This window comes from Opisthocomus hoazin, chromosome 11 (genome assembly GCF_030867145.1).
Source record: "Opisthocomus hoazin isolate bOpiHoa1 chromosome 11, bOpiHoa1.hap1, whole genome shotgun sequence".
Classification (NCBI taxonomy): domain Eukaryota; kingdom Metazoa; phylum Chordata; class Aves; order Opisthocomiformes; family Opisthocomidae; genus Opisthocomus; species Opisthocomus hoazin.
Genome location: NC_134424.1, coordinates 19,330,925 through 19,356,694, shown reverse-complemented (window position 1 = coordinate 19,356,694; position 25,770 = coordinate 19,330,925). Strand labels below are relative to the sequence as shown.

Here is a 25,770-nt window from a genome sequence, read left to right as displayed (position 1 = left end):
TGGAAACCCCCGCCATGGAATAGTATCATGACAAGAAGTACTGGCCATTTCCCCAAGGCATCTCTAAATTCTATTCCAAGAAAATATCAACAATGTCGATTTGACCTTTTTAATCTGTAATCAAGGGACTATCAACTCAAGTACATCCCATTAACCAGACCCAGTTAATTCGGCCTGTGGTAACATTCCTCTGGCTTCAAGAAAGTTAAGAACTTGTAAAGGAGCCCCAAAAGACAGACAAGTTCTCTGGAATTATGGGATTCCATGCAAGAACAGCCTCCTTGCACAGAGATTCACTGCAAAGGCTCTAAGCCAAACTGAGTGACTGCAGCATATACTCACAAAACTCAGTCCTCTCAAGTAAGTCTTAGTAACCATATGGCATGTGCCACAATCCTGGCATAAAAGTGTGTTTTTTTAATACAGCAACAAGAATGAACTGCTGCAGATATAAACAGGTTGAAGTGAGAGTAGTGGCGGCAGTACTAAAAACCAGAATGCCTGCAATACCTCTGCTGCATTCTTTGGTAAGCGTATCTTGTTGGATTTCGACTCAGCAACCCCAAAACCTCATTCTGTGTTAGGTTCTTAGTAAAATAGGATTTGGATTTCTTCTATAAGGTACAGTAAAAATTCAAATTTTAGTGTGAGCTTTTCTCTGTTGCCTCAAAAAATTACCTCGCTTGGCAGACAAATGGTCAGTCTTTGAATGCTGTTTCATGCTATAAGCTTTAAATAAAAGAGTAGCTCAAGAGTCTTTTCCTCTGGTTGTTAACTTAGTTTCTATGCATTTATACTACAATTTATAGTCTGAGGAGGGAGGATTGTTTAATCTTTAGTTCTGAATTGTGATGTGCAAAATACAAACACGAAACTACTCTCCGTACACCTAATTACCATGGGACCCAAATATGTAGGTGAATTAGAGGACAGAGGCAAGTAAGGGAAGCTAAACTAGAAAAAGTACCAGGTAATAATTTTATCTTTTAAGGTATGGCCTGCAATTAATAAGACATTCCTGCTACTGGAACAGAAAGAAGAATAAGTGAGAAACGTGTCAAGGTTTTTTATTTTTCAGACTATATTGAAAGATACCAACAATTGAGTAAGACCATTTTGAAAAAGAAATACTCATTTTCATGTCGAAGAGCACTGTATTCTGGGAATAATTCCAGTGCTTTCAATAGGACTATTTCTGGACCAAGATATACTCAACAGCAATAAGGATTTGAGACAGGCAGAATATTCTCATTAATGCCGCTTATGGTTCTGCTAGAGTCTTCACAAAGGCATAGTTCAGATTTGGACTGTGCTGCTGGTCAGGAAAAGTTTAAAGCTTTCATTCTAATATCAGATGAAAATTTTGTGGCAATTTCCCCACTGTACTGTGTAACTCCGTACACTTTCTCATTTGCAGTCTCTGCTTTGGAAAGGCCATCAGTCAGAAACAGCAAAGGGTATTTCAGCCAAGAACAGTAGTGCTTTGGGTCAATGATTAAACTTTCAGTGTTCTGTCCATACCACTAACCTTGAATTGGAGTTTGGTATTAGCTTCTCTACTGTATCACCCACTGAAAGTTATTAAATTAGTATCATAATTAGAAAAATGAAATAGAAGAAAGAAAATAGCTACACTTGACTGTGAAAACAACCTTGGGTCATGCAAGTGATCATTCAGGGGACAGGGAACCCAGCAAAGCAATTCCCTTTGTCAGCAGCACACCAAGCCCTGCCCAACACACACCTCATTCTTAACGTTTATACTAAAATATTCTTAGACTTCTCTTGTTGCAGTCTTTAGTATTTTCTTTCAGATTGTGCTGAATGACTGACATTAAAGTCCCAATATAGCAGTCTATTTACAGCTGCTTCATTTAGGAATGAAATCATCTTCTGCCTTTGGGTGAAACCTGTCCCTCCTAATGGAAAATGGCAGGTCACCACACACTGCTCTAGGTGACCATACTGGAAATTACAGTTTCACTGAAAAATAAGCCATCTAGGGTTTAAAACTAAATTCTTAATATAAAAGGCACAGTATCCATTTAGTGGTATACTAAAATAATCCAGACGAATAGACCTGCATTAAGTTTTAGGTCAATGGATACCTAGACTTCCTGAAACCTGTCACACAGGTGGCATGGTTGGGACTGACAGAGCTCTTTGTTCACAGGGCTTTTCACCCGAAGCATGGGCAAGATTTTGAGCACAAACTTTGCCCGTATTCTACAACTGAAATCTGCATTGAGACAAACTGGAAATGTACTGTTAAAGGAGCTGAATCCTTACAATTTTCAGGGCATTTCTATAGACTGCAAGCAGCCATATACTCTTAACAGGGTCAACTGTCTTCTACAAAGACAAGGACATTACCACTGAATGGTAAATTAACCCACTAAGTTAGAAGTAATTCCAGATGGCAGTCTCATTTATATTAACTTTGGTAGATGAATTTGCAGAATTCTTAAATCATGTAGAAACTATGGCAGTGACAAAAAAAGAGAAGATGTAATTAGTTTGCAACCTCTAGTCTAAGTAGCTGCTTCTTTCTCTCATGTACATGTCACTATTCCTTCAAATTGTCATTTAGCACTTTCGAACTATGCTTCTGCATATAGTTCAACAGATACTCAGTTTTAGATGTTATTTTTCTAGTTCCGTTCTGCAGTTAAGAGAGCACACAATGGTACCTAAGTAGTGGGAAGGAGTTCAAATTAAAGGGAAGAAGAGTTCAGTATCTATTGTCCTTGATGGCCCTTTTATTTGTTTTTCAGTACATATGCTGGCTTACCCCTTTGAGTATTTCCTATGTAGAAAAATTCTAGAGTCTGTATGCTTGAAATACAGTGGATCTTAGGCATTATTAGCATAATGAACCAAAGATCTCCCTGACTTAAACCAAATTTCTTTGTTGCTTTGACTACAACTCTACAGAGGAGCAATAACATAAAAACTAGTATGAAGATTTTCTTTGAAATATGTGGTTAAAATTTAAAAAACACAGAAGTTCCTTTATATGTAGAGTCTCTCCTTTATGACAAATGTTCACCTGATTTTTCCTTAGTGGACTGACCACCGTTTACTATTCTTTGTACCACATCTGTTCCGCTATCCCACCTAAAGCCCTGAAGTGCTGTTACAGTAGTAATGACAGGCAAGCGTAAGAAAAAGATAACTTGGTATCTGTGAATGACTATTCCAACCAGAACCACAGAAGTTAAGACTGATAATGTCTAGACATTATATGGCTTTTATACTTCATCATTAGCCACAGCATACATTACAGCATAATTAGCTACCATTATGTATGTTAGCATTTGAAGATGCTGATATTGCAGTTTGGAGGGTAAACACCAGCACTGGTCTTTGGCAGACTGCTGTGAAATAAAGCGATGATTCAAAATATGTGACTCAATTTGAAAGGTATGCCTAATGCAATTAAACAGAAAAGGATTCTTCTCTTCCTGCAACAGCTACGAGCACAAACCAGTTCCTTACAAGTGATATACTTTACTGTTAATGAAATCACAAGCAACTGTAGTAATAACGGAAAAGTGCCCCTTTCAATTAAAAAAAAAAAAGATTCTGGCAATGAGTTTGGCACAGAAGCACTTTGGTGTTTAGACTCTCCTACAGTAATGGCTACAAAGGTCATTTTATTGCAGTGGGGTAAAAAAAAGGTACAAGAGTTATTTCTGGTAGATGTTTATGTCAAAATACTTTCCATTTACTTCTCTATCCTCGCACCGTCCCACCCCATGCAAAGCTAACTTATCTACCTTCTTCTCTTCAATAATACTGAAAGTAACAACAGAGGAAGAAAGAAAAACATTAAACATTACCATCCACAGCTGGAATGGAGCCATCCCAGGGTGAAAGCCAAGATTTTGGAAACAAGGCAACTCAAATTTATTGTCCAAAACTACTTTTAGTACCGTAATGCCAACAACTCAGATTTTAAAGTCTCTCTTGTAGTCACATTTCACCATGTTGTACGACACATTATTTAGATTTAGATATTTGTCATATACTCTTCAGTTCTTTCTGACTACAGTTACACTAAACTTTCTTTTTACTATAGCCACTGACATTGCATTTTGAAATTACATAAGCTTTTCAGTTTATGAATGTTTTCTCCAAGTCTCCTACTCCCATTCCATATATTCCACGTTCCCATTCCCCAAGTGCTCAAATTCATTCAGATTTATAACTGACCACTGCCTTCATCATAATATATAGTTTAAAAACTTACCTAAATATATAGTTTAAAAACTTACCTAAAAAAAAGACAAGTAAGTTTTAGTTTAGCACTTCCCTTGCATCAGAGACAACACAATACGAGAACATGTCGATGGAGCAAGCAGATGGCACCTGAAGCTCAAAGAGGAAAAAAAGCACTTACCTTCAAGATTTCTCCATCCGCATAGAGCACATACATGGTCACCTCAATGTTCTTCTGCACACTTTTCCCACCTCTTTCAAAGTCTCCCTTTTCTAATGTCAGGTATAAGTCATTACGTATATCACCTACAATAAGAGAGCGGAGTCACATGCTTAAATTCAACACGGAAGGCTCAGTGCCTGTGTGCACCATATTTTGATTCTGCAAACCGTTTTCTGTGTTCTGCAAGACTATGGCGAATGCCCAAATCATTCCAAGCAGCAAGTTAATTGTTAATAAAGATGAACTTTTTAACATCAATGCATAAAAATAAGACCATTGTTAGTAATGCCTTTATTAAGTGTGAACTCTGAATCAGTACTTGCTTTTATCGTGAGTAAGTGGGGAAGGGAAAAACCCTTTTCCTACTTTGCCAAGTTAGCAGCTATGGAAGTATCAGGCTAAGCCTGACAAAACATCATTGACATCAGACTTCCTATTTCCAACATATTTTAATACAAATGAGTATTTTTGCGATGATCAGCAAAAAATTACGTTCAGTTAGCTCTTCTTCAAGTATTTGCTATATTTTCATAATTTCTTTTTATCATAACAACAAAATAAAAGCAGCCTTTTTGGAAACCTGGTTGTAATTCAGCTCAGATGGATTAAGAAGGAATTACTGAATTTTTTTTGTGAGATTTCTGGCTAGCCTCTGGTGTCCATATGCATGCATATAAAAAGCGGGCAGTATGGATAGTTGCCAATGTCACACTACCTCATTTTCAAGAGCTTTCAGAGCAAATGACTATATTGAGAAATACAAATGGTAGCATCTATCTCAGCATCTTGTTATCCTGAATTTGACAGATTTTAGGCTCATTTATTTTTTTTAAGAATCTGATCTATGGAAAACTACGTTCAAAACTAATGCAAGTCAATACTAAAGCATGTACCAAAAGGATAGCAGGTAGCACCTATTTTTCTGTAAGGTTGAGTTACTATCACCATTTCTTGATGGCTCACTTACTACTTCTTTTTACTTATTTGCCACAAAAGCAAACATACTAAAGGACAATATATAAAAACACAAAAAATTGAAAACACTTTCAAGGCAAGTATTTTGTTAAGCAGCCTCAAAAGACTAAATAATGAAGTAATGGAATAGTTATCCAGCAAAGCAGATACTCCTTGAATGTCTGATTCTTCCACTCCAGAACTTGGAGAAGCTGATGCAGTTAATTCTGTTCATTAATCAGAAGCACAATGAAATAGGCAGCATTTGCTTTCAGGCAGTGAGGGATATGCTTTTGTGTCAAAAACGCACTTCAAATTCTTCTTGAAGTCTATAACCTCACAGCATTTGTTCCTTAATCTACTGTAGGGACAAACAATAAAAGCTTTCAGTCCTGTCTTTACTTGCATTTTTATTTCTGGAGATAAGTACAACCTTTTAAGCATGGAAAATAGAGCTCTGTAGCTGACATTCAGTGCTTTCTGCTAGAACTCTTTATGAATAGATATCTGTATGCAAAATGTCCTTCTTTTTCCACCAACCTCACTCGCACTGTGGATTCACACAGAGTTGACTGCTGGAAACACCTCACAGTTAGAGGCCTGAAAATGCTATGGGCCATTAACAGGAAAAAGACGAAGCAAGAGGCTGGTGAAAGACCTCAAATATTTGATCTCTTTTTTCTCATCAAACAAAAGTCATCAAATGCAACACTCCACAGTCCACAACAACAGAATAAACTACCTTGCTGTATAAAATCAAGCTAAGCTACCTGTGTGTCGACTATAGGCCTATCAAGGAAATACAAAACTCATTGCAAAAGATAATTTAAGTAGGGACTTTTGTTTTTAAATCCTTCTGCTTAACATCCTTTTTTCTCAGCAGTTTGGACAACATGGGAAAAAGACTCAATTTCTATGCTATAACTCTTAATAGAAATTAATCGTACTCACTATAATTAGCATATTGCAGCTTCCTATTTATGACCTCTTTTCTGGAAGACAGTCTGGCTACACAAAGTCCAATGTCAGATTGCAAATTATTTTCCAGCCTAAATTAAAGGTGGAATTTAGTTATACATCACATCTTATCTTCCATTAAACTTAACAGGAGGGATATTACTGCACTAATTTAAAAAAAATGCCTTTGGGGTAGGGGTAGAGGAATCTAAAAAAGTGGATTTGCATCAAAACAAAGATAAAAGAAGGGAAAAAGTACGTAATGAAGTACAACGGTTCACCTTCTCTTGTAAAAATATTGTCTATCGAATCTTAAAAAAATAGAAAAGGCCATTACATATAGTAAAAACAGAAAAGTAAATGTATCTAGCAAAGACAGAAAGCATTTAACTATCACGTATGGAGCCCATCAGTTTCTTGAAAATCCAGAGTTTAAACTACAAACACAGACTTTTGTTTATTTCAGTGAAAATAGCCTTACTACAAAGAAGAATCTCCTTTCCCCAACATATTAGTTAACATCTCTTGTCAAGTCCTTGCAAGCCATTTTTCTCCAGCTGTAACTGTTTTTGAGAGATTTGAGCTCAGATGCACTAATGGGATGCACAAAAACTAGAACAAATGCTTGAACACAGAGCAGTTTATTAAAAATGCTGAGTATGCAGATTGCAAGGCTAGAGAAAACACTTTGCATGTGACTAAACAAAAAGTGTGATCAGTACGATCAAGATGTGATCCTTGTCAGCTCTAACACAGAATGACAGCTACATATCAAGTTAAAAATCTCGGCAGATAGAGCTTTTCCCATATGCAATTCGATTGTAAAAAGAAAATGATAAATAAAGAACTTGTCTAACAAACCGGACAATTCCTGCTCTCTGCATGGCAGACTACACTACAAACAGGACTGGCTCTGAAGTGACAATATCTCTTGCATTTTGAGAGAAAAACAGTGCGCTACACCAACTTCACATCTTCACAAATAGAGCAGCACAGATTATAAAACTGGGTCAGCTGTGGCCTCCCATCATTAGTACAGGAATAAAAAAGTGCTAGCAGGCTAGTGGGCCAGAGTATTTCTAGACTAAAACCTGCAGATGACATTTGAAACTCAGGTCTCTCTGTAGATGGCTGTCAAGGATGAACTGAAAACCTAATGAGAGTTTTCAGAATGGCATTTGTTATAAAGCCCATCTCTCTACAATTGCTTTCAATTTGAAACCAAATATAAACTGCTTTTTAGCATAAAATACATGCAGTTCTAACATACGCAGTTACTAATTCTTCATGAAGTATCTTGAATTACAGTATTTTTCTCAGTAATAAAAAAAGAATTCTTTTCTATTGTGTTATGCAGCTCTTTCTTTACCCTCCCTTCACCTTTAGGAGGCGGGTTCTTTTGTTTGTTTGTTTTAACCTATTTACAAAGCCTTACATCAAATGTACAATTGTTTAAGTTATAAATCATAAATTATAGCTTTGGGGGGTTCGCTTATATTGATATGAAATCTTTTCTCACATCATCTGAAACTATTTTCATGGTAATGGAGAAAAAAAACTAGTGGTGGAAAAGGCTACATGATCTGGATATAAATTTTGTGTTTACAATATAAAGAAATGCACCGGAAGCCTTCCAAATACTTGTTCATCATTTTCAAGACTTAATAACATTCAGTAGTCCAAGGGCCAATAACTGTCTAGGATGTATTCGAATGAGGGATTTATCCTAATCAGATTTGTAGGTTTTCCAGCAGAAGACTAACCAGTTACTTGAACCGGACGTAGTAACTATTTACAGCAACCATCCACATTTAATCTAACATTTTTTATTCAGGGATCCTAAAAGATTTTGTACACTCAGGACAGGAATGGTCCCTGTTTTTATACAGGTGAACACTGTGTCAAAAAAAGATTACATCATTCATGTAAACTCCTACACGAGAAAGAGGCAAGCAAATCTCTGACATCTTGATTCCAGCAAATTTGTTTTCCAAGAGGTTAATGTTTTATGACTTAGTGTGGCCATAAAGGACTTGTAACATATCCCTGTAAGCTGGGGAAAAGGGGCAGCTCACAACATTCAGGGTATGCAGGTGTAGTTTCAAGTAACTTCATAAAATAACTGTATTTCGATTATCCAGAGAACCTTCCGTGGATTTTTTTAAACTGAAAGTTTAGTCTTTGACAATTTAAGCAGAATATGAAACAAGAATATAAAAAACAATTTATTTACAAAAATTAGTACGTCTGTCTGTATTTGTTGAATTGTTGAGATGGTCCTATTTATTGAGGGCCCAACACTGTGATATCCTGTCTACTCGACATCACTGGGTTTAGCAACTTTTTGAAAATACTGGCGTTTTACAGAAGAGTGCCAATAACCCCCAGCGTGCGAATGGGCAAGAAGGACACTCAAGAGTATCTTCCACAATGGCTTATGAAGAGAAACCAAAACCATACGTTTATGTCCTATATATAAATGAACATCCCCACAGCTAGCGTAAAATCACTGACTTCAGTGAAGTTACAGCAATTTGAAACACTAAGGGTTTGACTCTGTAAGAGACTCAGTCCAGCAAGTAACTCAAATCTTTGAGACAAACTATAAAATGTAGAATACTTATATTCATGGATAGTGTTATAATGTGCTTTGGCTATTATTTGTTCTAGCTCTTTACAATGGTGATGGCTCTTCTGTCTGGCCAGGAGTACCCCATTTAACCAGCCGTTCCCCTGGTGGGGATCTCCTCTCTGCAGCACCTTTGGAGGCCATGGCACAAGGGCAGGGTGCCAGTAATTGGATTCTGATCTCAGACAGCAGACTATGCCCTTACTTTATATTCTAACTTTCTCCAAATGAAAAACATCGAACTACTTCTGAAGTGTGGCAATTTCAACATAGAACAGGTTAACGGAACGAGGCCCACAATGAGCTTTGTGATCACCTCGTTTCTTTTTCAAACCAAACAGACTAAAGGAAAGAACTGACCAAGTGCGCTGTATGGGAAGGGTCTCCAACACTCTCTGGCCTTCTTTCTGGCTAACCATTGTGGACTTGCTCTCCATCATGTCTCAAAAGATTTAAAGTGCCGGGCCTCACGCTGCATGGTTTTCCCTTGCTTTAACAGTGAAGTCACCTCCGACACTGGTGTAAAACTCTGCGGTATTGCCCACTGTATGACCACTTGCCTGCTAAAATTCAGGAGCCCAGTACAGTCAGACAGTCTCCAGGAATCACGGTAGATCCTTTTCAGCAGTTTATTTCTCTGCCCTTTCACCAGTCAGTCACTACTTTTTTTAAGGCCTATATTCTTGAAATAGTTACAGTATGCAAACTATTAACATTATTGGGAGTAATACTACAGCAGCAAGGGGAAACAAGGCTTTTAATCTACTGTCTGTATGGCAAATTAACTTTTTTTTTTCCCTGTAACGAGAACATTATGCAAGTTTAACTCTGTGTGTTCCCCTAGCTTTCAGTGAACCGAACACTCAATTGTTTCAAGGCAAAGGAACAAACAATACTTGCTAGATTATTTTCTATCCATTGTTCTATGTCTAGAAAAGAATTTATACAATGCTCTCTTTAAATTAATTTATTTCCCTAAACCAGTTTCCTTTCAATAGTGGTTAAGTTGATTTTTAATACGTTTTTTTTCTTATCTCCTCCAGCTTAGTATTTTAACTTTCCATTTCTGCAAGTTTATCAATGACAGACATATTTTTTATTCTACTTTTATTCTCATTGACTGTCTTGCCATGAACATTCTGAGAACTTTTGCCACGGCTTTGTGCTCACTGACAGAACAGATGCTGAGATGTTTCTCACCTTTGCTACCAGTTCAGCTGTCACAGCTACTACATTTGTCTGAAACACTGTGATACGAAGAGAGACTGATAAGACAAAGTCTATGCCTCTCTGTTACCAAAGCTGCCCTATGATGTCATGATTTGCTCTCTTTACCAATCCCCAGCATTCCATGAAAGACACAAAAATGGAAAAAAGCAAGCAATAAGCAGACATTACACAGAAAAGCAGAAACTTACACCCAACTATCTTCATCTCTGCATCAGAAAGAAAGGAGAGAGAATAAAGGGAAGGGAGAGAATCCAGGAAATTAAGACAAGGAGAGAGAAAAAAAGAGAAAGAAACATCACTCACAAGTAGAAGATGAAGCATGCACTTTTCATCAGAGGATCAAAGTAAAAGACAGAATACTTATCAGCACATGGGGAAGGGAAGGGATGTCCTTTGGGGAACTGACAAACGCCATGCCTATGCAACAGATTTCTGATCAGCAAGTTCTGTATACAAATAAAGTTGCAATCCAAAAGGCAAGCAGCACATGCCTCATTGCTTTTATCTCTGGGGAAAGGTAAAATTGTCAGGATCAGATGGATGGTCTTAAACCCAGTCACAATTTAGAAAAGGAAAGAAAAAACCACAAATGAACAAAAACCCACCACACCTCTTCATGAGGCTGGTTTGACTTCATCCCTTCTGATTTGGACAAAAAAGAGAATTAAAGTCTCTACAATGCTCTTCTCAGATCACAACATACTAGGAAACAAAGAACATTTTATCTTTAGAAACGAAGACAGGCATGGTTATTTTGTCGGATAGTAATCTTGTTCTGCATAGCCATGCAACATATAAGCACATAAAGACTGATTTCACTTTATTTCTTAATGATGAGCAGCTGCCACTTCTGCTGGTCATATCTGAGCGAGGGAAAAAGAGGGCTTGATACAGGGACTAATGCTACTGTTTTGAAAACAAAATGGGGTAGGAAAACTGTGTGATAAGGCACAGCTACAGAATTTTAATGGTTAAGATGTGTACGTGTGAAAGGATTTCCTATTAAAAAAGAAAATGAAAGTGTTAAAACCTATGACCAAGAAGATTCATTCGAAATGTTAGAGCTATTTCCTTTTTTAAAAACAGATTTCTTGGTTCAGCAGAATGATCACTGCATATTTTAACAATGCTAAGTCACATACCCTTTATTAATTTATTCATAAAAACATTTCTAAAATCACATTGCCTTGAAAAATCTGCATCCACATGCAAAATATAAGTCATGAACTTTCTGTGCTCTTTTCTGAAAGTGGAAACTCTGTCTTTAATGAGAAAGAAACAGTTCTGAAACAAAGCAAGGAAAAGGTAGTTTGACAAAGACAATTAAAGCAGCAGACATGATTGAGAATTGCTAACATGCATGACAGGGTTGGATTTTTTTTTTTTTTTTTTTAGTTTTTAACAAAACCAAAATATTTTCTATCTTCAGACAATACTAGTAGAGCTAAGAAATAATGTTTGATTCTGGCTGTAACAACATAAACACAAAGTAAACTGATAGGCATTTCTTCTTTATGTAGTTTGGCTAATCCACCTGAAAGATAACTTACTCTACCCAAATGTTCTATCCTGGACATCAGGCAAACTCAAACCCCAGTTTGATCTATTGTTTTAAAAGCAAACAACAGGTAAGTATCTGCTGTCACTTCAATAATGTCAAACATGTTTTCATTTACAAAAACACTGGTATGTAATTAGCATGAACACTGTTCATTGCATCAGTAAAGTTACATGTTATTTTAATCTCCTAAATTTTCCAGAGATTTCATTATCCTGGAGAACACCCAGGATAATGAAAATTTTTGTTTAGAGCACCATTCATGGCTACCTCTTCCTCCACATCTCATCTCTACTCTGGCAATGCCCTAATTTATCATTACAGTGAAATTCTATTCACACTACCACGGCCGCCTTTCTTTTCTTAACTTGGTGTTTAAAGACATTTACAAACTGTCTTTCTCCACAAATGTAAGCCATTTTTTTTCCAAATACAAATGCGTAAAGCTTTGCATCTACACTCTATATATGCAGACCTCTTGTAGCCTCCTCCAAATCGAGGAGATGTTCTGGGTGTCCAGCACCTCCAGAGGGGCAGGAAGCATTTAACAGCAGAATGGTGGTCCTTCCACACATTTGTTTGTATCACTCCATATTTTGAGCAGATCTACATATATAGAAGCCCAATTCCAAACAGATTATCATCTTAAAATCCCTGTGTTTTGTCCAGAAGGAATTGTAGTTCTCACAAAAATGAGCTTACCAAGAAACTGCGGTCTTTTGAAGAATACCTTCTGAAAAACTGACAGGCTGACCAGAGCCATGAAGATCACTACTGTACACGTGCAGCGAGTCTTACAACGGGAGTGCTGCAAATATATGCTGTGGAATCTGGTTTTAATTTACTTAAATGTCCAAGGTCTCAGCTGAATATCACAGAAGTCATAATAATATACTTATGATTTGGTTGACATCTTTTGCGCTGAGGCAGTGTTTTCAAAAGAGTTCTTAATTAGAGAGAGAAACAAACTTTGGAAATCTGAATTAGCTGCTACAAACAGAGACTTTTAAAAGTTTAGGGTAGGAGCACTTTTCGCATGAAAACTGCTAACCTGCTTGTTCATGCCCTGGATAAAAGCCTTGCCCAAAACAGCGCAAGCACACGGAGGAAAGGCCCACCATGCCAGCTTGGAGAAAAAGCTAGGGCCCAGAAAATGAAAAAACAGTTAGGGGGAATGCAGAGGCCATAAAGCTATCCCTTATCTTTGCTAAAATTCAGTGGTCTGAAGCACCTGAGAGACAGCTCTATACACAAAAATGGAGAATAAAGCAATTCTTGCAGGGGAATCAGTCCACTTATACAGGTATATAAATGTTATTTTTGATGTTGACTTTCCTAGCTGTGATCTAGCTATTGTAGCTGACATCCAGCTGTGATCACAATTACAGCAGATCACCCTGCAGCAGCTGTGTCTGCATAACAACAATCAATATTTAATCTTTTCTCTGTTTGATTGCTTTGGGTTAAGACTGGAACTGCTATAAGGTCACCAAGACTAAAATTTGTAATTGGCTTTATAGCCCACATCCTCTGCTGCTGTATTCCTGTTATTTTCAAGTCCATTAGTAAATAAAACTCATTCAGTTCTAAATCCTTTTACTTTAGTTTCTAGAAATTTCTCCCACCTACTCCCTATCTTTATTGTGCTTTCCAAAGCTCCTCATTTTGGAGGCTACAACAACTACTTTTGATACTGATGGGTCACTGCAGTCTTTCGAGTAATATAATCTGATACTTTTCCAATTGTGCTTTCATAAAATTTCCTATGTTTGCAAAGTCATCTTTGGTCTTGGTTATGACGCATAGCAATGAGGCAGTATTTCCAATGCTACACATGCAATATAATTAGTAAGCCTATTTGTTGTTACGCTGTAAAAATCAAGACAGTATAATGCCAGGTTTTATATCTGTTGATTGCATGACTGGCTAGGTTCCGGTTTCCTCCCTAAATGAACTCTTGGCTATGCTGGGGCTACCTTGACTTGTGCCAAAACATGAAGCATCTCAAGCTGCTGCTCCAAGCGTAAGAAGCAAAGAGCACAGCAATGCTTCAGTCAAGACAGCTGTTGCATGGTCTAGATGCTACGTGAGGCCAGCGGGAAAATCAGACCAGATTTTCAGCCTCATGTATTGTCAACCATTACAAAAGGACCAAACTAACTCCAAACATCAATGTGGCAAAGTGGAAACTCTTTTTCCAGGCTTTGGATTACTGGGAAGAAGAAACTTCACGCATTGTGGAAGAAACATCTCTACACTGAACATGCATGAGGGATATCTAAACCGCTGGGGAGGTGGGGGGGATATCAAAGCTATCTTTCCATGTCACCTTCTATACATGTGAACTTAACGCCTTCTATTACTAAAATGTTTGTTGATTAAAATGTTTTGTTCATTGATTAAAATGTTTTAGCATGCCTCCCTGAATCTGGAATTAGCATTACTGATAAATAAGGTAACTCTTCTACTATTTGTCTTCTTCAAGTAAAGCACCCATCCCAGTATTGCTCGTCTGGGAGAGTATGAGAAAAAAAATGACCAATATTTTAAGATTAGACCTGTTACATTTACCTGGCATTATAACATCAGGAAAACCCAGCTTCCTGGTAACAGAAACACCTCTGTTAAAGATCATGGGGTTTTCCCTTCGAATCTGGTCCATGTCACCACGAAGAAGCTGAAGAGATATTATAAGTCCTGGGAAAAAAAAAATGTTCATTTTTTCAGAGCTAAGAATTAGATGTCTGGATATACAAGGCATGCAGGTAAAACAATGCTTTGCTCCACAGTTAATTTAATACAAATATATAAATACAGAATTCTTGTCTCCCTTGGAGTAATTTAAAACTGAAACGAAAGAAACAAAACTGCTTTAAGGGACCAGTTAAGAGCACAAAACTATAGTAAAGTACAATTTTAAAAAAATAGAATACTTAATTTTGCAGAGATGTCACAAGTTACAGAAGTACTTAGCATTGTTTCTGTTCCTCACATGTAGCAGGTTACACCACCTGTATGAGCAATGCCACCTCTGTCTGAACTACCACATCACATAACGCCCTAGAACATCTCTAGAGTGCCTTAATCCCACTTAATGTCATTAAAAAACAACTAATATCAAAGCATGTCTGTTGCATTTGTTCTTTAACTACTTTTCACAAAAATGTTGATTTTAATGAAATTCCCTTCAGTATCTCAACATGTTTCAGGAGTACCCACTGGTCAAACTGACTTCAGAAAACTAGAGTAAGACAGGCTCAGCAAGTAGCTCTTTCATTGCGACTCTTTGTTCTGTATATCAACTGAAGAGCTTGACTAGGAGTAATTACACAGTTAATCTCAGTCCAATTGCTTTCTCTAGTTGCTTTTCATTTATAGCATACTACGCCCCTAAAAAGAGGATAATGTATTGGTAAAGTTACAAAGTCAAGCATTAAGATACCAGAAAATGCTAGGATTAAGCTCAACCATGTAAGCTAAGTCTCATCTGCTGAGCATACACTACCAGTTTCACATACCAGTGCGAATTATGTTCACATAGTAATTTTCCACAATCTTTATCTCATTCATTGAATGACAGTTAGTCAATAGTTCTTTCTGTTCTCTCTGTTCACTCCATGGAACCACACATACAAAAGCAAATGCTGCCTTGTCTACATATTCTTGCGTTAGCCATCTAAAGTTCTGCTATTTCCTAATATACAAGGGCTTTGAGAACAACATGTAGTTGCCATTTTGTTAGACAAGTTACTAGGGGAATGAAACAGTAATACCAGGTACTTCCCACCCACCTTCTGTGCTCTTCCCTTGAAATAATTTTCAAGCCTGTTGTTTGGCTTCAGCCAAATTTGGCAAATAAGTAGGTATCTAGACAACACGAAGATTGTATCGGTTTTATGAATGCTTGGGGTTGTGATGAAAAGAAAGACTATAAAGCCTTAAAATAAAGGAAAAGGGAGGCCAACCAGCCAGGTGGACCATCAGCGTCTATGTACTCCAAAGCTGCCAAAACACGGACTTGCAACTGTCCAGCTAAGTAGGCAGAAGAGTGCTGCAAAGCACTGCAGAGAAAACAGAGGCCTTGTAACCATGGAAAAAAATTCAAACCCTACCACGTATGAGTTTATGTCTGTGTGTGTGCGCTACAGAAGGTTTAACAGAACACAGGAGCCAAGTTCACTAGAAATCAGTCTTGACTACATTTGCCACTGAGAGAAAAATGTGTTCATTTTGTATTTTCTTTTGCTACTAAAAACAAACAAATAAAAATAAATTCCACAAATTCCAGCATAAAGGACTGGTGCAACTTCTAACTTGGATCATCAAGTTGGAAGTTCAGACCTCTCCACACCCAACACGTCCAGTACTTAATAAATGGTACCAGATTTAATCTATTATCTATAAAAATCTGTCACTAGAGGTAACAGAATATGTAACTTTCCAGCATGGTATTATTATAATATTAAATTTAGTTTATTATATTATTACATACTATTATTAATATATTGATTATTATTATATTAAAGTGAATTATTATATATTATTATATATTATTATATATCACACATATTACTTCTGTGATACTCTCCCATATATTCCACCCCAAAAAACTTCTGCGTAGCTTCTTGCTCTCCCCAAGAGGTCTGTAAATCTACGCTCCAGTCCTCTTTTTCCACCCAGCCTATCCTTCCATTTGTTTTCTATTATTCCCTGCAGCAGATCTGAAGGACTAATCTGACACAAGAGCTGGGATGGTGGGGAGAGAAACAACCAGAGAGCTTTTCTCTAGGGAAAAATCACATTTGTGATTTGAGCATTTTCTCACCATAAGGCAGATTTTGACAGGCCCAAATTGTATTATTTATGCTTAAATCATGTCAGTATGCAATATTGCCCCTCCCACCAGGACAATACCTCCACCAAGTTTCAACCTCCTACTTCAGAGATACAGTAGATCTTCATGAAATCTCTGAAATAATTATTTTAAAAAGCCAAAGGCAAGGGTAGAAAGCTAATATTTCCCTTTTTTTCTGCTCCTTGAGAAACCTCATGCTTGAAAAAAAAGAGAAGTTTTAGGCAGATACCTGGCATTGGAAATAAATGCAAACAGTCCAATTTTTCACAGTTATAAACAACTCAGGAAAACGTCTTAATGATAAGTGGTGGATGACCTTCACTGTAACATGAGGAACTGCAGGGAAGGAGACCAGCTTTGCATATAATAAAATTCCAAACCTGAAAACTGTTTTATTAGCTTACTGATAGGCTTAGTATCTTCTGTGGGAGCGTGAACTGCATATTCCACTACAATATCTCAATATGCAAACAAGTGAATTTAAGACAATACCAGTATTCAGACAGCAGTATGCCAATGAATCACACCCTCAGCAATGAATGCAAAACTAGCTGTACCTAAGCAGAACTATATCTTACTGGCCGGTTCATTTGGAGCAGAATGGCAACGATACCGTTGAATTAGCGAACTACAGAAATCATTAAATGAGGTAACAAGATAACATAAAAAATATTTACTTTCCATATTTATCTGTCATTCACTAGAAAAATAAAAATGGATTTAAAAGGTGGCACAAACTCTATAGTTATTCTCCTCAACTATGTAATGAAACATTTAGTACTGAAGCTATCACAGAGTGTCTTCTTGATAACTAATCTGTAGGTATTTTCTGGACAGTCTGAATTTTCTGAACAGTCAGACAAGTATGTTAGACAAATTTAACCTCTGGCTTTGCTTCTGTTGACAAGGATGCATGGTATCCTCAGAAGAGTAAGCCTCAGATACGTGTTATACCTGGATTTTTGAAGGGAATACAGGATTGAAAGGGAAGACAGTTTTACTCGGGGAAATTCTGATGAATAAAATCTAAATTCTTCAATTCCTGTGCAGCCAAGTCTGGTCACTGTAACTTAAGTCAGTGTCACAAAACAACTTCTAAAGGAGTTCTGCCAATGCTGATGGCTGCTTATGCTGTGTCCTCCCATGGGCCAGCAGTTTCACAGGCACAGATATACTCCGTAACTGCAACAGCCAATAAATGAAGACTCACAGAGTAAGCTAATATTGTAGCAAGCCACTAGCGCTCTCCACTGCGGACCTCTCTTGAGATAAAATAACATTATAGATATAATGATGAAGGAAATATAGCATGCTGAATTAATATTATTGTCAGCCATATCTGAGAAGGAAAGATATCAGGTGTGGTTTTTCTTTCAACTTCTGCTTAAATTGGCAGACACAATACAGATTTACACCTGTAAACTGAACATGAATGTATTTTAGCTATACTTTTAAATCATCACAGGTAGGAAATTCAGCTATGGATAATCTCACATTTCACTGAATTTCTCTGCTATAAGTAATTCGCAGTTTCCTAAAGGAAATCTTCAGCTGTTATTATGACAAAAATGTACAAGTAAATATTTACCATAGTTTGAGCTGGGTGCTGTGTATTTGGTGCTGGACTTGCGAATAATATTTTCATGAATCTGGCACCATTCATTTTCGTTGTTACACCTAAAATAAAAGAACACTGATTCAAGTTAAAAGCTTTCTGATGAACCATCTTCGGACAGAAAAGTCAACTTTGCTGTAGAGATAGTGTGAAAGGTTGTGGGGTTTTGATGAATGAGAGAAATTCCACATTAAGTCTTGTTTGTCAAAGTAGAAGGAAACAAAACATTCCCTAATAGTTATCTTCTTTTTACAGACGCTTTGGAGCCTGTGGTGACTTCTCTGTCATTGAAGCCATTCTTTCACTCTTCATATTATGACAGAATGAAGCAAGCTCTGGACATTCTATATGAATTCTATGCATGTAGAAAATTAATTTTAAGGTGAAATTACCTGTTGCCGTATATTACCTTTTTGTGCTTAATTAAAAAAAATTTAAAATAAAGAAATAAAATGTGAAATTTGAAACACTAAATAAACCCCTGACTTTTTTAGTATCTCAGGCATTTACAACAAGACTTTGCTTACTTACGTATTTTACAGAATGCCTTGAAATATGATGCAACACCCCCCCCAAACTGCAGGACAAGAATATATAACACCACAGAGTATTCTTCTGTATGTGTGTTGTCTTCAGAAGGAGCATTTCACAATTATTTATTCATCTATATGTAATTTTAATAAACATTTGTAAATACTGCTATATTTCATTTTCAGTTACATTCTCGTCTGTAAATCCTCAATAAATTTCTAGGATAGCAATTACAACATAATTATCTGTCAACAGATTTCTCGTATTTCCACTCAAATTTTTTCACCAATAAAAATTCAGTTGTTAATATCAGTTTCAATAATACACAGCAACTTGGTGTATGAATTATGACCTTGTTCAATCAACATTCAGGCAGGATAGCTGGCTGCACTGCACTTGCACAACCAGTTGGATTCAAACCAGCTGGATGTACATCTTACCAAGACCACCACTTAAGAGCAGCACTTACAAACAAAGCTGTTCTAAATATTTCTTACTAACTCCATCTTTCCTGCTAGGTTACGCAGTTACAGGTTCACCCTGAACGCAAAGGAGAAGAGGAACAATGGCAGATGGGGGAACAATGGCTGTGGCAGGAGGATGCTAAGCACGCTGTCCAGGTCTAACACCCAGCAAGACGAGTCAGCCAGAAAGGCTCTCTGCAACGCTTTGAAGACTGAAACGGGTCACTGCCTTCGGTGATACAGGACTCATTATGGGATGCCGGGGAAGAATGTTTTGGGACTGTTCAAGACTTATGTAGGGAAATAGAGGGATAAGGGTATAAAATGGCCCAGTCATGTAAACAGGTTGCTGTCAGTATGCTTGCCTGGCCATGCCCTGTGCCTGAGCTGAGTATCTAAAACCAGGGACTGGAGAGATCTGCAGTGTGTGCACATATTTAGATATATGTTTTCCACTAACAACTTTATACCCTGATAAACCAGAGAGGAAAATCGGATGAGACCTTTGGTGCTGTACGTGTTTGTATGAATGTGTGCTTTCTACCTGTCTGATCTGGGTGGCCAGCTGTATGTGTACGGTGTGTATGTACACATGTGGGATACGGGCTCAGCCTTGCGCCTGGCTGCGCCTGGGGGCATGGAGCTGTGGCAGCCTCACCTCTGTTGGACTACTGGATTCAACAGCTCCCAACATCTCCCATCACCATTTCGATGCCCTTAGCAATTTCAGAGACTTTAACTGCATGACATTGCATGCACTTATATGAGAGTTTCCTTCTGTTTGTTTTTTTATGGCTAACTTTCCAATTCCCTCCTTCATTCTTAACCTTTCTCAGGATTGTTTCCTTAAATTTTATTATATTAACTTCAAAATACAAGTTAATAAGAATTATAAAGACAACAAGAAGATATGACTATGATAAAGAATGAGCTGCGCTCTCTACTGCATCATGATGCTACTCCATCACAATAAGATCAGGCTGCATAACTGTGTAGTTGAAAGTCAAAAACCAGTATCTCTTACTGCTTCATTCCATGCCCTTCACCCTTATGTATAAATACTTCTAAACGAAGCAACATTAAAAAAAAAAATCCTCTGTAAATAACTATAGATATTCTCATTACTCTGATGGCATGATTTTGAAGAGAGAAACTAGTGACACTGCAGAATGGGGAAATTATGTTGTGACAGAGGTGGCTGAGAGCACTAGAGACAAGTGTTTCCGTTTAATTTCCAGTCATGAAGAAATACAGATACCTTTTAATGATAACTCACAAAATAATCACCATGTGAGTGGAGAGCCAGCAAAGCAGGACACAGATTAAGAACACACCTGGATGCTTGCTTCTTTCTGGATCTTGGGCACCTGAGTCAGAAGTGCCACACTTCCATTTAGGATCCAGAGCCAAAAATGCAAGAATTGCAGTGCCACTGAGAAAATAATCGAGCAAATAAGCCCGACATTCTGAGTCCATAGCCTACCATCTTATTGTATGAGAGAGACACATTAGATTGGGGTGGCTGGGGGTGCACAAGGTGAAGAACTGAAGTGTCCCTCTTTATTAAGCTATTACTTGAAAGATGAGCCATATAATCCTCTCTCTTGTGAACTGTGTTTTAATAAAAGTGACTATGGCTGTTGTGTTTAGCAGTGGATTCAGTGTCACCAGCACCTTTAGAGGTCTTCTGGGTCTGCCTGTACAATCAGGCCCTCAGAAGACACAGGCAGATCTTCAGTTTCATTAAGTTTCCTTGTCTCTAGACCACAACTAACTCCTAAGCTCTTTTACAGAGTTTAGATATTAACTTACATATTCACAGATGACAAACCTGAGGTATTCAGACAATGGTAGGGACCAAAATGTGGGCGTCATACAGGTTTTGCAGCTGTTTAAGTGTTTTTCTAACTTAACATCTTGGAAGATAAAAAATCCCTACATATATGAAATAATACTTACTGAGCTACATTATTATATCATATTTTATATGCACCTGTTACTGCTTCAGGACTTTTTTCATCCTGTAACTTTTATTCAACCCAAAATCTTATTCCCACAAGAAGTAACTCGTGCTGTATGCTTAGTGAACTTCCCAAACCTTTTCACAAAGCAAAGATACAGTCTTTGCCTTTTAGAGAAAACTTTCTCCAGTGATAAGTTATATTCAAAATTATATTTCGGTAAATTACTGTTTACACAACATATCAATGTTCAACTACTATTTTCTTTAAATATTTCTACTGTCAGTTGGGAAAAGACATTACTTGGCAGTTGTTAGTCTGGATCTAGAATGCTGTGCTCAGTTTCAGACTCCCTAATACAAACCAGACAACTGGAGTGAGACCTGTGGATGGATGGATGGATGGAGCACATCCTGTAGGATGACAGGCTGAGGGAATGGGCTTTTTCAGCCTGGAGAAGGCAAGGCAAGAGGGGGAACATTAACAGCAAGGCCTACAGTTATTAAGCAGTTATTAAGACAAAAGAGCCAGCCAGATTCTTCAGTGGTGCATAGTGAGACAATGTAAAGCAGCAGGCATACACACAAACAAAAAAGGTTCAGACTGGATATCAGAAGAAGCTTTTCCACGAGGACAGTCAAGATTACTGCACCAGGATGCCCAGAGAGGCTGTGCAGTCTCCATCCTTGGAGGACATCGAGACACAAATAGATAAAGCCCTGAGCAGCCTCGTGTTGTCTCATAGCCGGGCCCTGCCTCAAGAAAGAGGTTGCACTACAGAGGTCCCTATTAACCTGAATTACGATTTTTATTTATCTTAACATTGAAGTCACACAGCTTTATTTGCACTAGTATACGTAAAGCTGTATAACCAACCTCCTAAACTCACTAAGCTTGAATGGAATCACATCAGGAAAAAAGTGCCATCAGTGCTATAGCTTGTTACCACATAACGAAGGGATGCACTATAGATGTTACGCAGTACTTTAGTGTAAGCACAGCTGAAATGACAATTTTACTAGCATAATAATCTGACTGAAAAATAAAAATGGAACATCACAAACAGTGCTATTGGTCATACAACAAAAAAAAGGAAAATAAAAAAACAGTATGTTGATCAAGTCTAATTACATTTTAAATTCAATTGTGCCTTATTTCAATCACAACTGCAAGATTTAAAGATTCCCCATGAAGTCAGCAATTCTTAACTCAGCAGCAATAGTGAATCTTATTTCTTCTGAAGTGCAATTGAATTAAATGCTTAAACTAAAGTTCTCTTCTATTGACTGTTCAAAGTCAAAAAAAAAAAAGAAAAAGAAAAAAGAAATTAAGACTATAAGCCTTCAACTCCTAGAAAGACAGGAGTTTTGAGAAATAAATCACTTTATAAAACTTCTGCCAATCATATCAACACTTTTTTCCTTTTTTTGTTTCCCTCCAAGAGTACATAATGTTGGCAAAATCAGGGTAAGACACAAACCAACTACTGTGAAGACAGCAGGGATTTTTTTGTCTGCGGCATTATATAACTGAAGAATCGTATGGCAAAAGGAATTAAGGCTATCTAGAACAAGTAGTAGCTAGTAATTTTCTACAGCTTCAGTATTACAAAACCATATACTGTCAAGAATAATGAGATAACCTGCAAAGCCTGTTATGGCACACTTACTGACACCCCCTGCAACGATGGTTATTATAAAAGCAAAAGGAACATAGACAACTTGGAATAAATTAAACATGAAGCACAGACAGTGAAACAGGAAAAATGGAGAAAAACCATTAAGAATTACTTCCTCCCAGCATGCTATCGAAACACTGACCAGGCTGTATTCTTAGGTCACCTGCTGCAGTGAGACTGGGGTTATACCGCCTAAAATCTTAGCTCCATCTTTCTCAACATTCTCCCTTTCACTGCCAGGGGTTTAGGTAACAGACATCTCAGCTGATTGTTAAGAACCTATGAATATAAAAAAACCCCAAACAACCAATGCTTCCCCCACTGGCAATAGAAGATACTACTTGGGCAGGGTACATGAGCAGTCAGGCTCATGTACCCTGCCCTGGGATTGCTGGATTAGCGACATGGGAGTGTGCATCCCTGTCTGTTCCTATTCCTCTGTTTATGGACCTGCTGTTCATAAACTTGTCTTATGCCCTTTGGACCTGCTAATGCTGCCTGTTTTCACAATGTCCTGTGGCAATAAAACCCAGAAGATCATTACCTGCTTTCTAAAGAAAGCACTTTCTTCCACCTTTTTTAATGTCACCTCCTAACAATTTCATTGAGCATCCCTAATTCTTGTACTGTTGTATTCTGTGAACAACAGTTTACCCTCCACCACGATTTTGTAATTCTTGGTCATGTCCCTTCCCACCACCACTTTTCTCCTTTTCAAACTGAAGCTCCCCACCCTCTCAATCTCTCTCATAGAGAAATGACTCTATGCCATTAAACATTTTAGCTGCTCTACTCCATACCTTCTATAACTACTATATCCTTTTTGGGAGGAGAGATCAGATATCCACACAGTAAATCAAGACAGGTCAGCACTGAGGTGACCTTCCAGAGCTTAACAGCATGGCAGACTGACGACATTGCACTCCCCCAAACAATCTCTCAAAACCAAAACACAACAGGGCTAAGACATTAATGGACAGTACAAAAACATTTTCAGTAATTGTGGTGTTCTGTGCTAACTGCAAACTTTAACCAACATTCAGCTTACTTGTCAGGAAAAAATAATAATTATCTTCACATTGCCAAGGCAGTAAAAGTCATTTATCCTACTGCAAATAATATTCTCCTTAAAGCAGAGAGATAACCTACAGGACAAATTCTGTACCATCCTCCATCCTCACAGATGAGACTACAGAAAATTCCTAACCTCTGGTAACTTTTTAGTTGCTGTACCATCCTCTGGAGTGCAAGTTAAAATAGATTTCAGCCTCCAATGACTTATGCCTGCAAATTAACCCAGAACAAAGTTATCCCAAAATCAGTGGACTATAAAGATAGCTTAAAGCTAGTTTTGTATCAACTACCAACATAAGCTGCACTTTACGTTTCCTGAACACAAAGAAGAAGAATATTATCCCAAGTTTGAAATGCTGGCCTGAAAATACTTGCCTGTGATGCATTTTATTGTGTTAACGTTTTACTTGTCTAAATGCCAAATACATCACAAAATGTCTTTCTAGTTTAAATAAGAATTTTCTCCTGAGCAATCCATCATCTTTTCAGGTTGGCTGGTTCTACAGTAAATTTACCATTTGGAACGTCTGTCATACCACATCAGACCCTGATGTCAAACAGATGGGGACAGAAATGCAGTGTACGTTCTTGTCCAGCTGGGCAAATAGCAACAACTGAGTATCAAAAGGGAAAGGCATTCAGGGAATACATCACATTAAAAGGATGGAATGTTAAGAGCTACACTGCTGGAGAAGGAGCAAAATGAAGGATTGAGAGAAAATACGACAAAAAATAAAACTGAAAAAAATAACACAAAAGAGAAATACATGAAGTTCTTAGGAGAATGGGAAGATTGAAACATAGAGTAACGTGCAATGAGCAAAAAACTCCATTAAAGATAAAAATTCATACACAAATATGAAATCAAGTGATCTCAGGAAAAAAAGACAGAGTAAAAATTCAGTTTCCACCTCACTTTTAAAATATTTTACATGTATATTACGCAAAAGAACTATAAAAGCAAACCTTCAAACTTTTACATAATGAGCTTATAACTAGAGCTGTGGTACTATATCCTCTTAGTAAGATTATAACATGACTGCAGGATTAACAAACAGGAAAATCTGGATTGTGAGAAATAAGTATTTTTCAGACATAAATCTTTAAAAATAATAAGGCAAGCTGAGAAAGACTGGTGAAGTAAAATGATTCTTTTTTTTTTCATAAGCATTCCCTCTTGTGGATCCAGCAAAATTCTCCATTGAAATATCATGTATTTGTTTCAGCAGTTTGGTTTTTAGTCTCTCAAATTTTTTCCAGCTTCGTGCCATGAAAAGGCTTTTCTGGCTGCATGCTGACTGCCTCATTTCTGGCAGCTGTAAGCTTTAGCGTTACAAAAGAATGCTTTTTACTGCTACTTTAAAAATACAAACACACCTCCCTCCTTATTTCATCTTTATGATATTTTTGAATTGGCCTGAGGCATTTTAATGATAATCAAAATGAGAGCAGCAGGTAAGAAAATCAGTTCAGTGCTGTTTAAGCATTCATATACAATTTTAAACTTACAAAGGACAAAAAGCTGTCATTTCAGTTTTACCCTACAAAGCAAGAAAAGGTAGGTTAGCTAAAAGAATGTCCAAAGAGAAGATGCAAGCAGATAAACCCACGAAAACATTGTGTCGTGGAAGACCAACAGCTATTAAAGCTGCAAAAGGCATAAGCTGGTGCCCTTTAGATATATCCATTTTCCCTTCTGAAGATTTTTGCTCTCCAAACAGCAGTAGCATAAAACGATGATGTACAAGACTTGTAACAACCCAGCCAAATGATAATAGTCATAAAAATTTACAAGTATCTGATCACAGTTTTGAATTCTG

General features: G+C 37.4%; 1 protein-coding gene across 8 annotated transcripts in view; it reads right to left on the bottom strand.

The window, feature by feature from the left end:
• Nucleotides 1-25,770, bottom strand: part of DOCK3 (dedicator of cytokinesis 3) — a 225,148-nt gene that overhangs the window by 75,110 nt on the left and 124,268 nt on the right. For all 8 annotated transcript variants that reach the window (XM_075433137.1, XM_075433142.1, XM_075433138.1 and 5 more), the window contains exons 13-15: nt 18,216-18,304; nt 14,344-14,469; nt 4,403-4,527 (exon numbers count right to left, since the gene is read on the bottom strand). In XM_075433137.1, the coding sequence (XP_075289252.1) occupies nt 4,403-4,527; nt 14,344-14,469; nt 18,216-18,304 (340 nt within the window). The remainder of the gene's footprint in view (nt 1-4,402; nt 4,528-14,343; nt 14,470-18,215; nt 18,305-25,770) is intronic.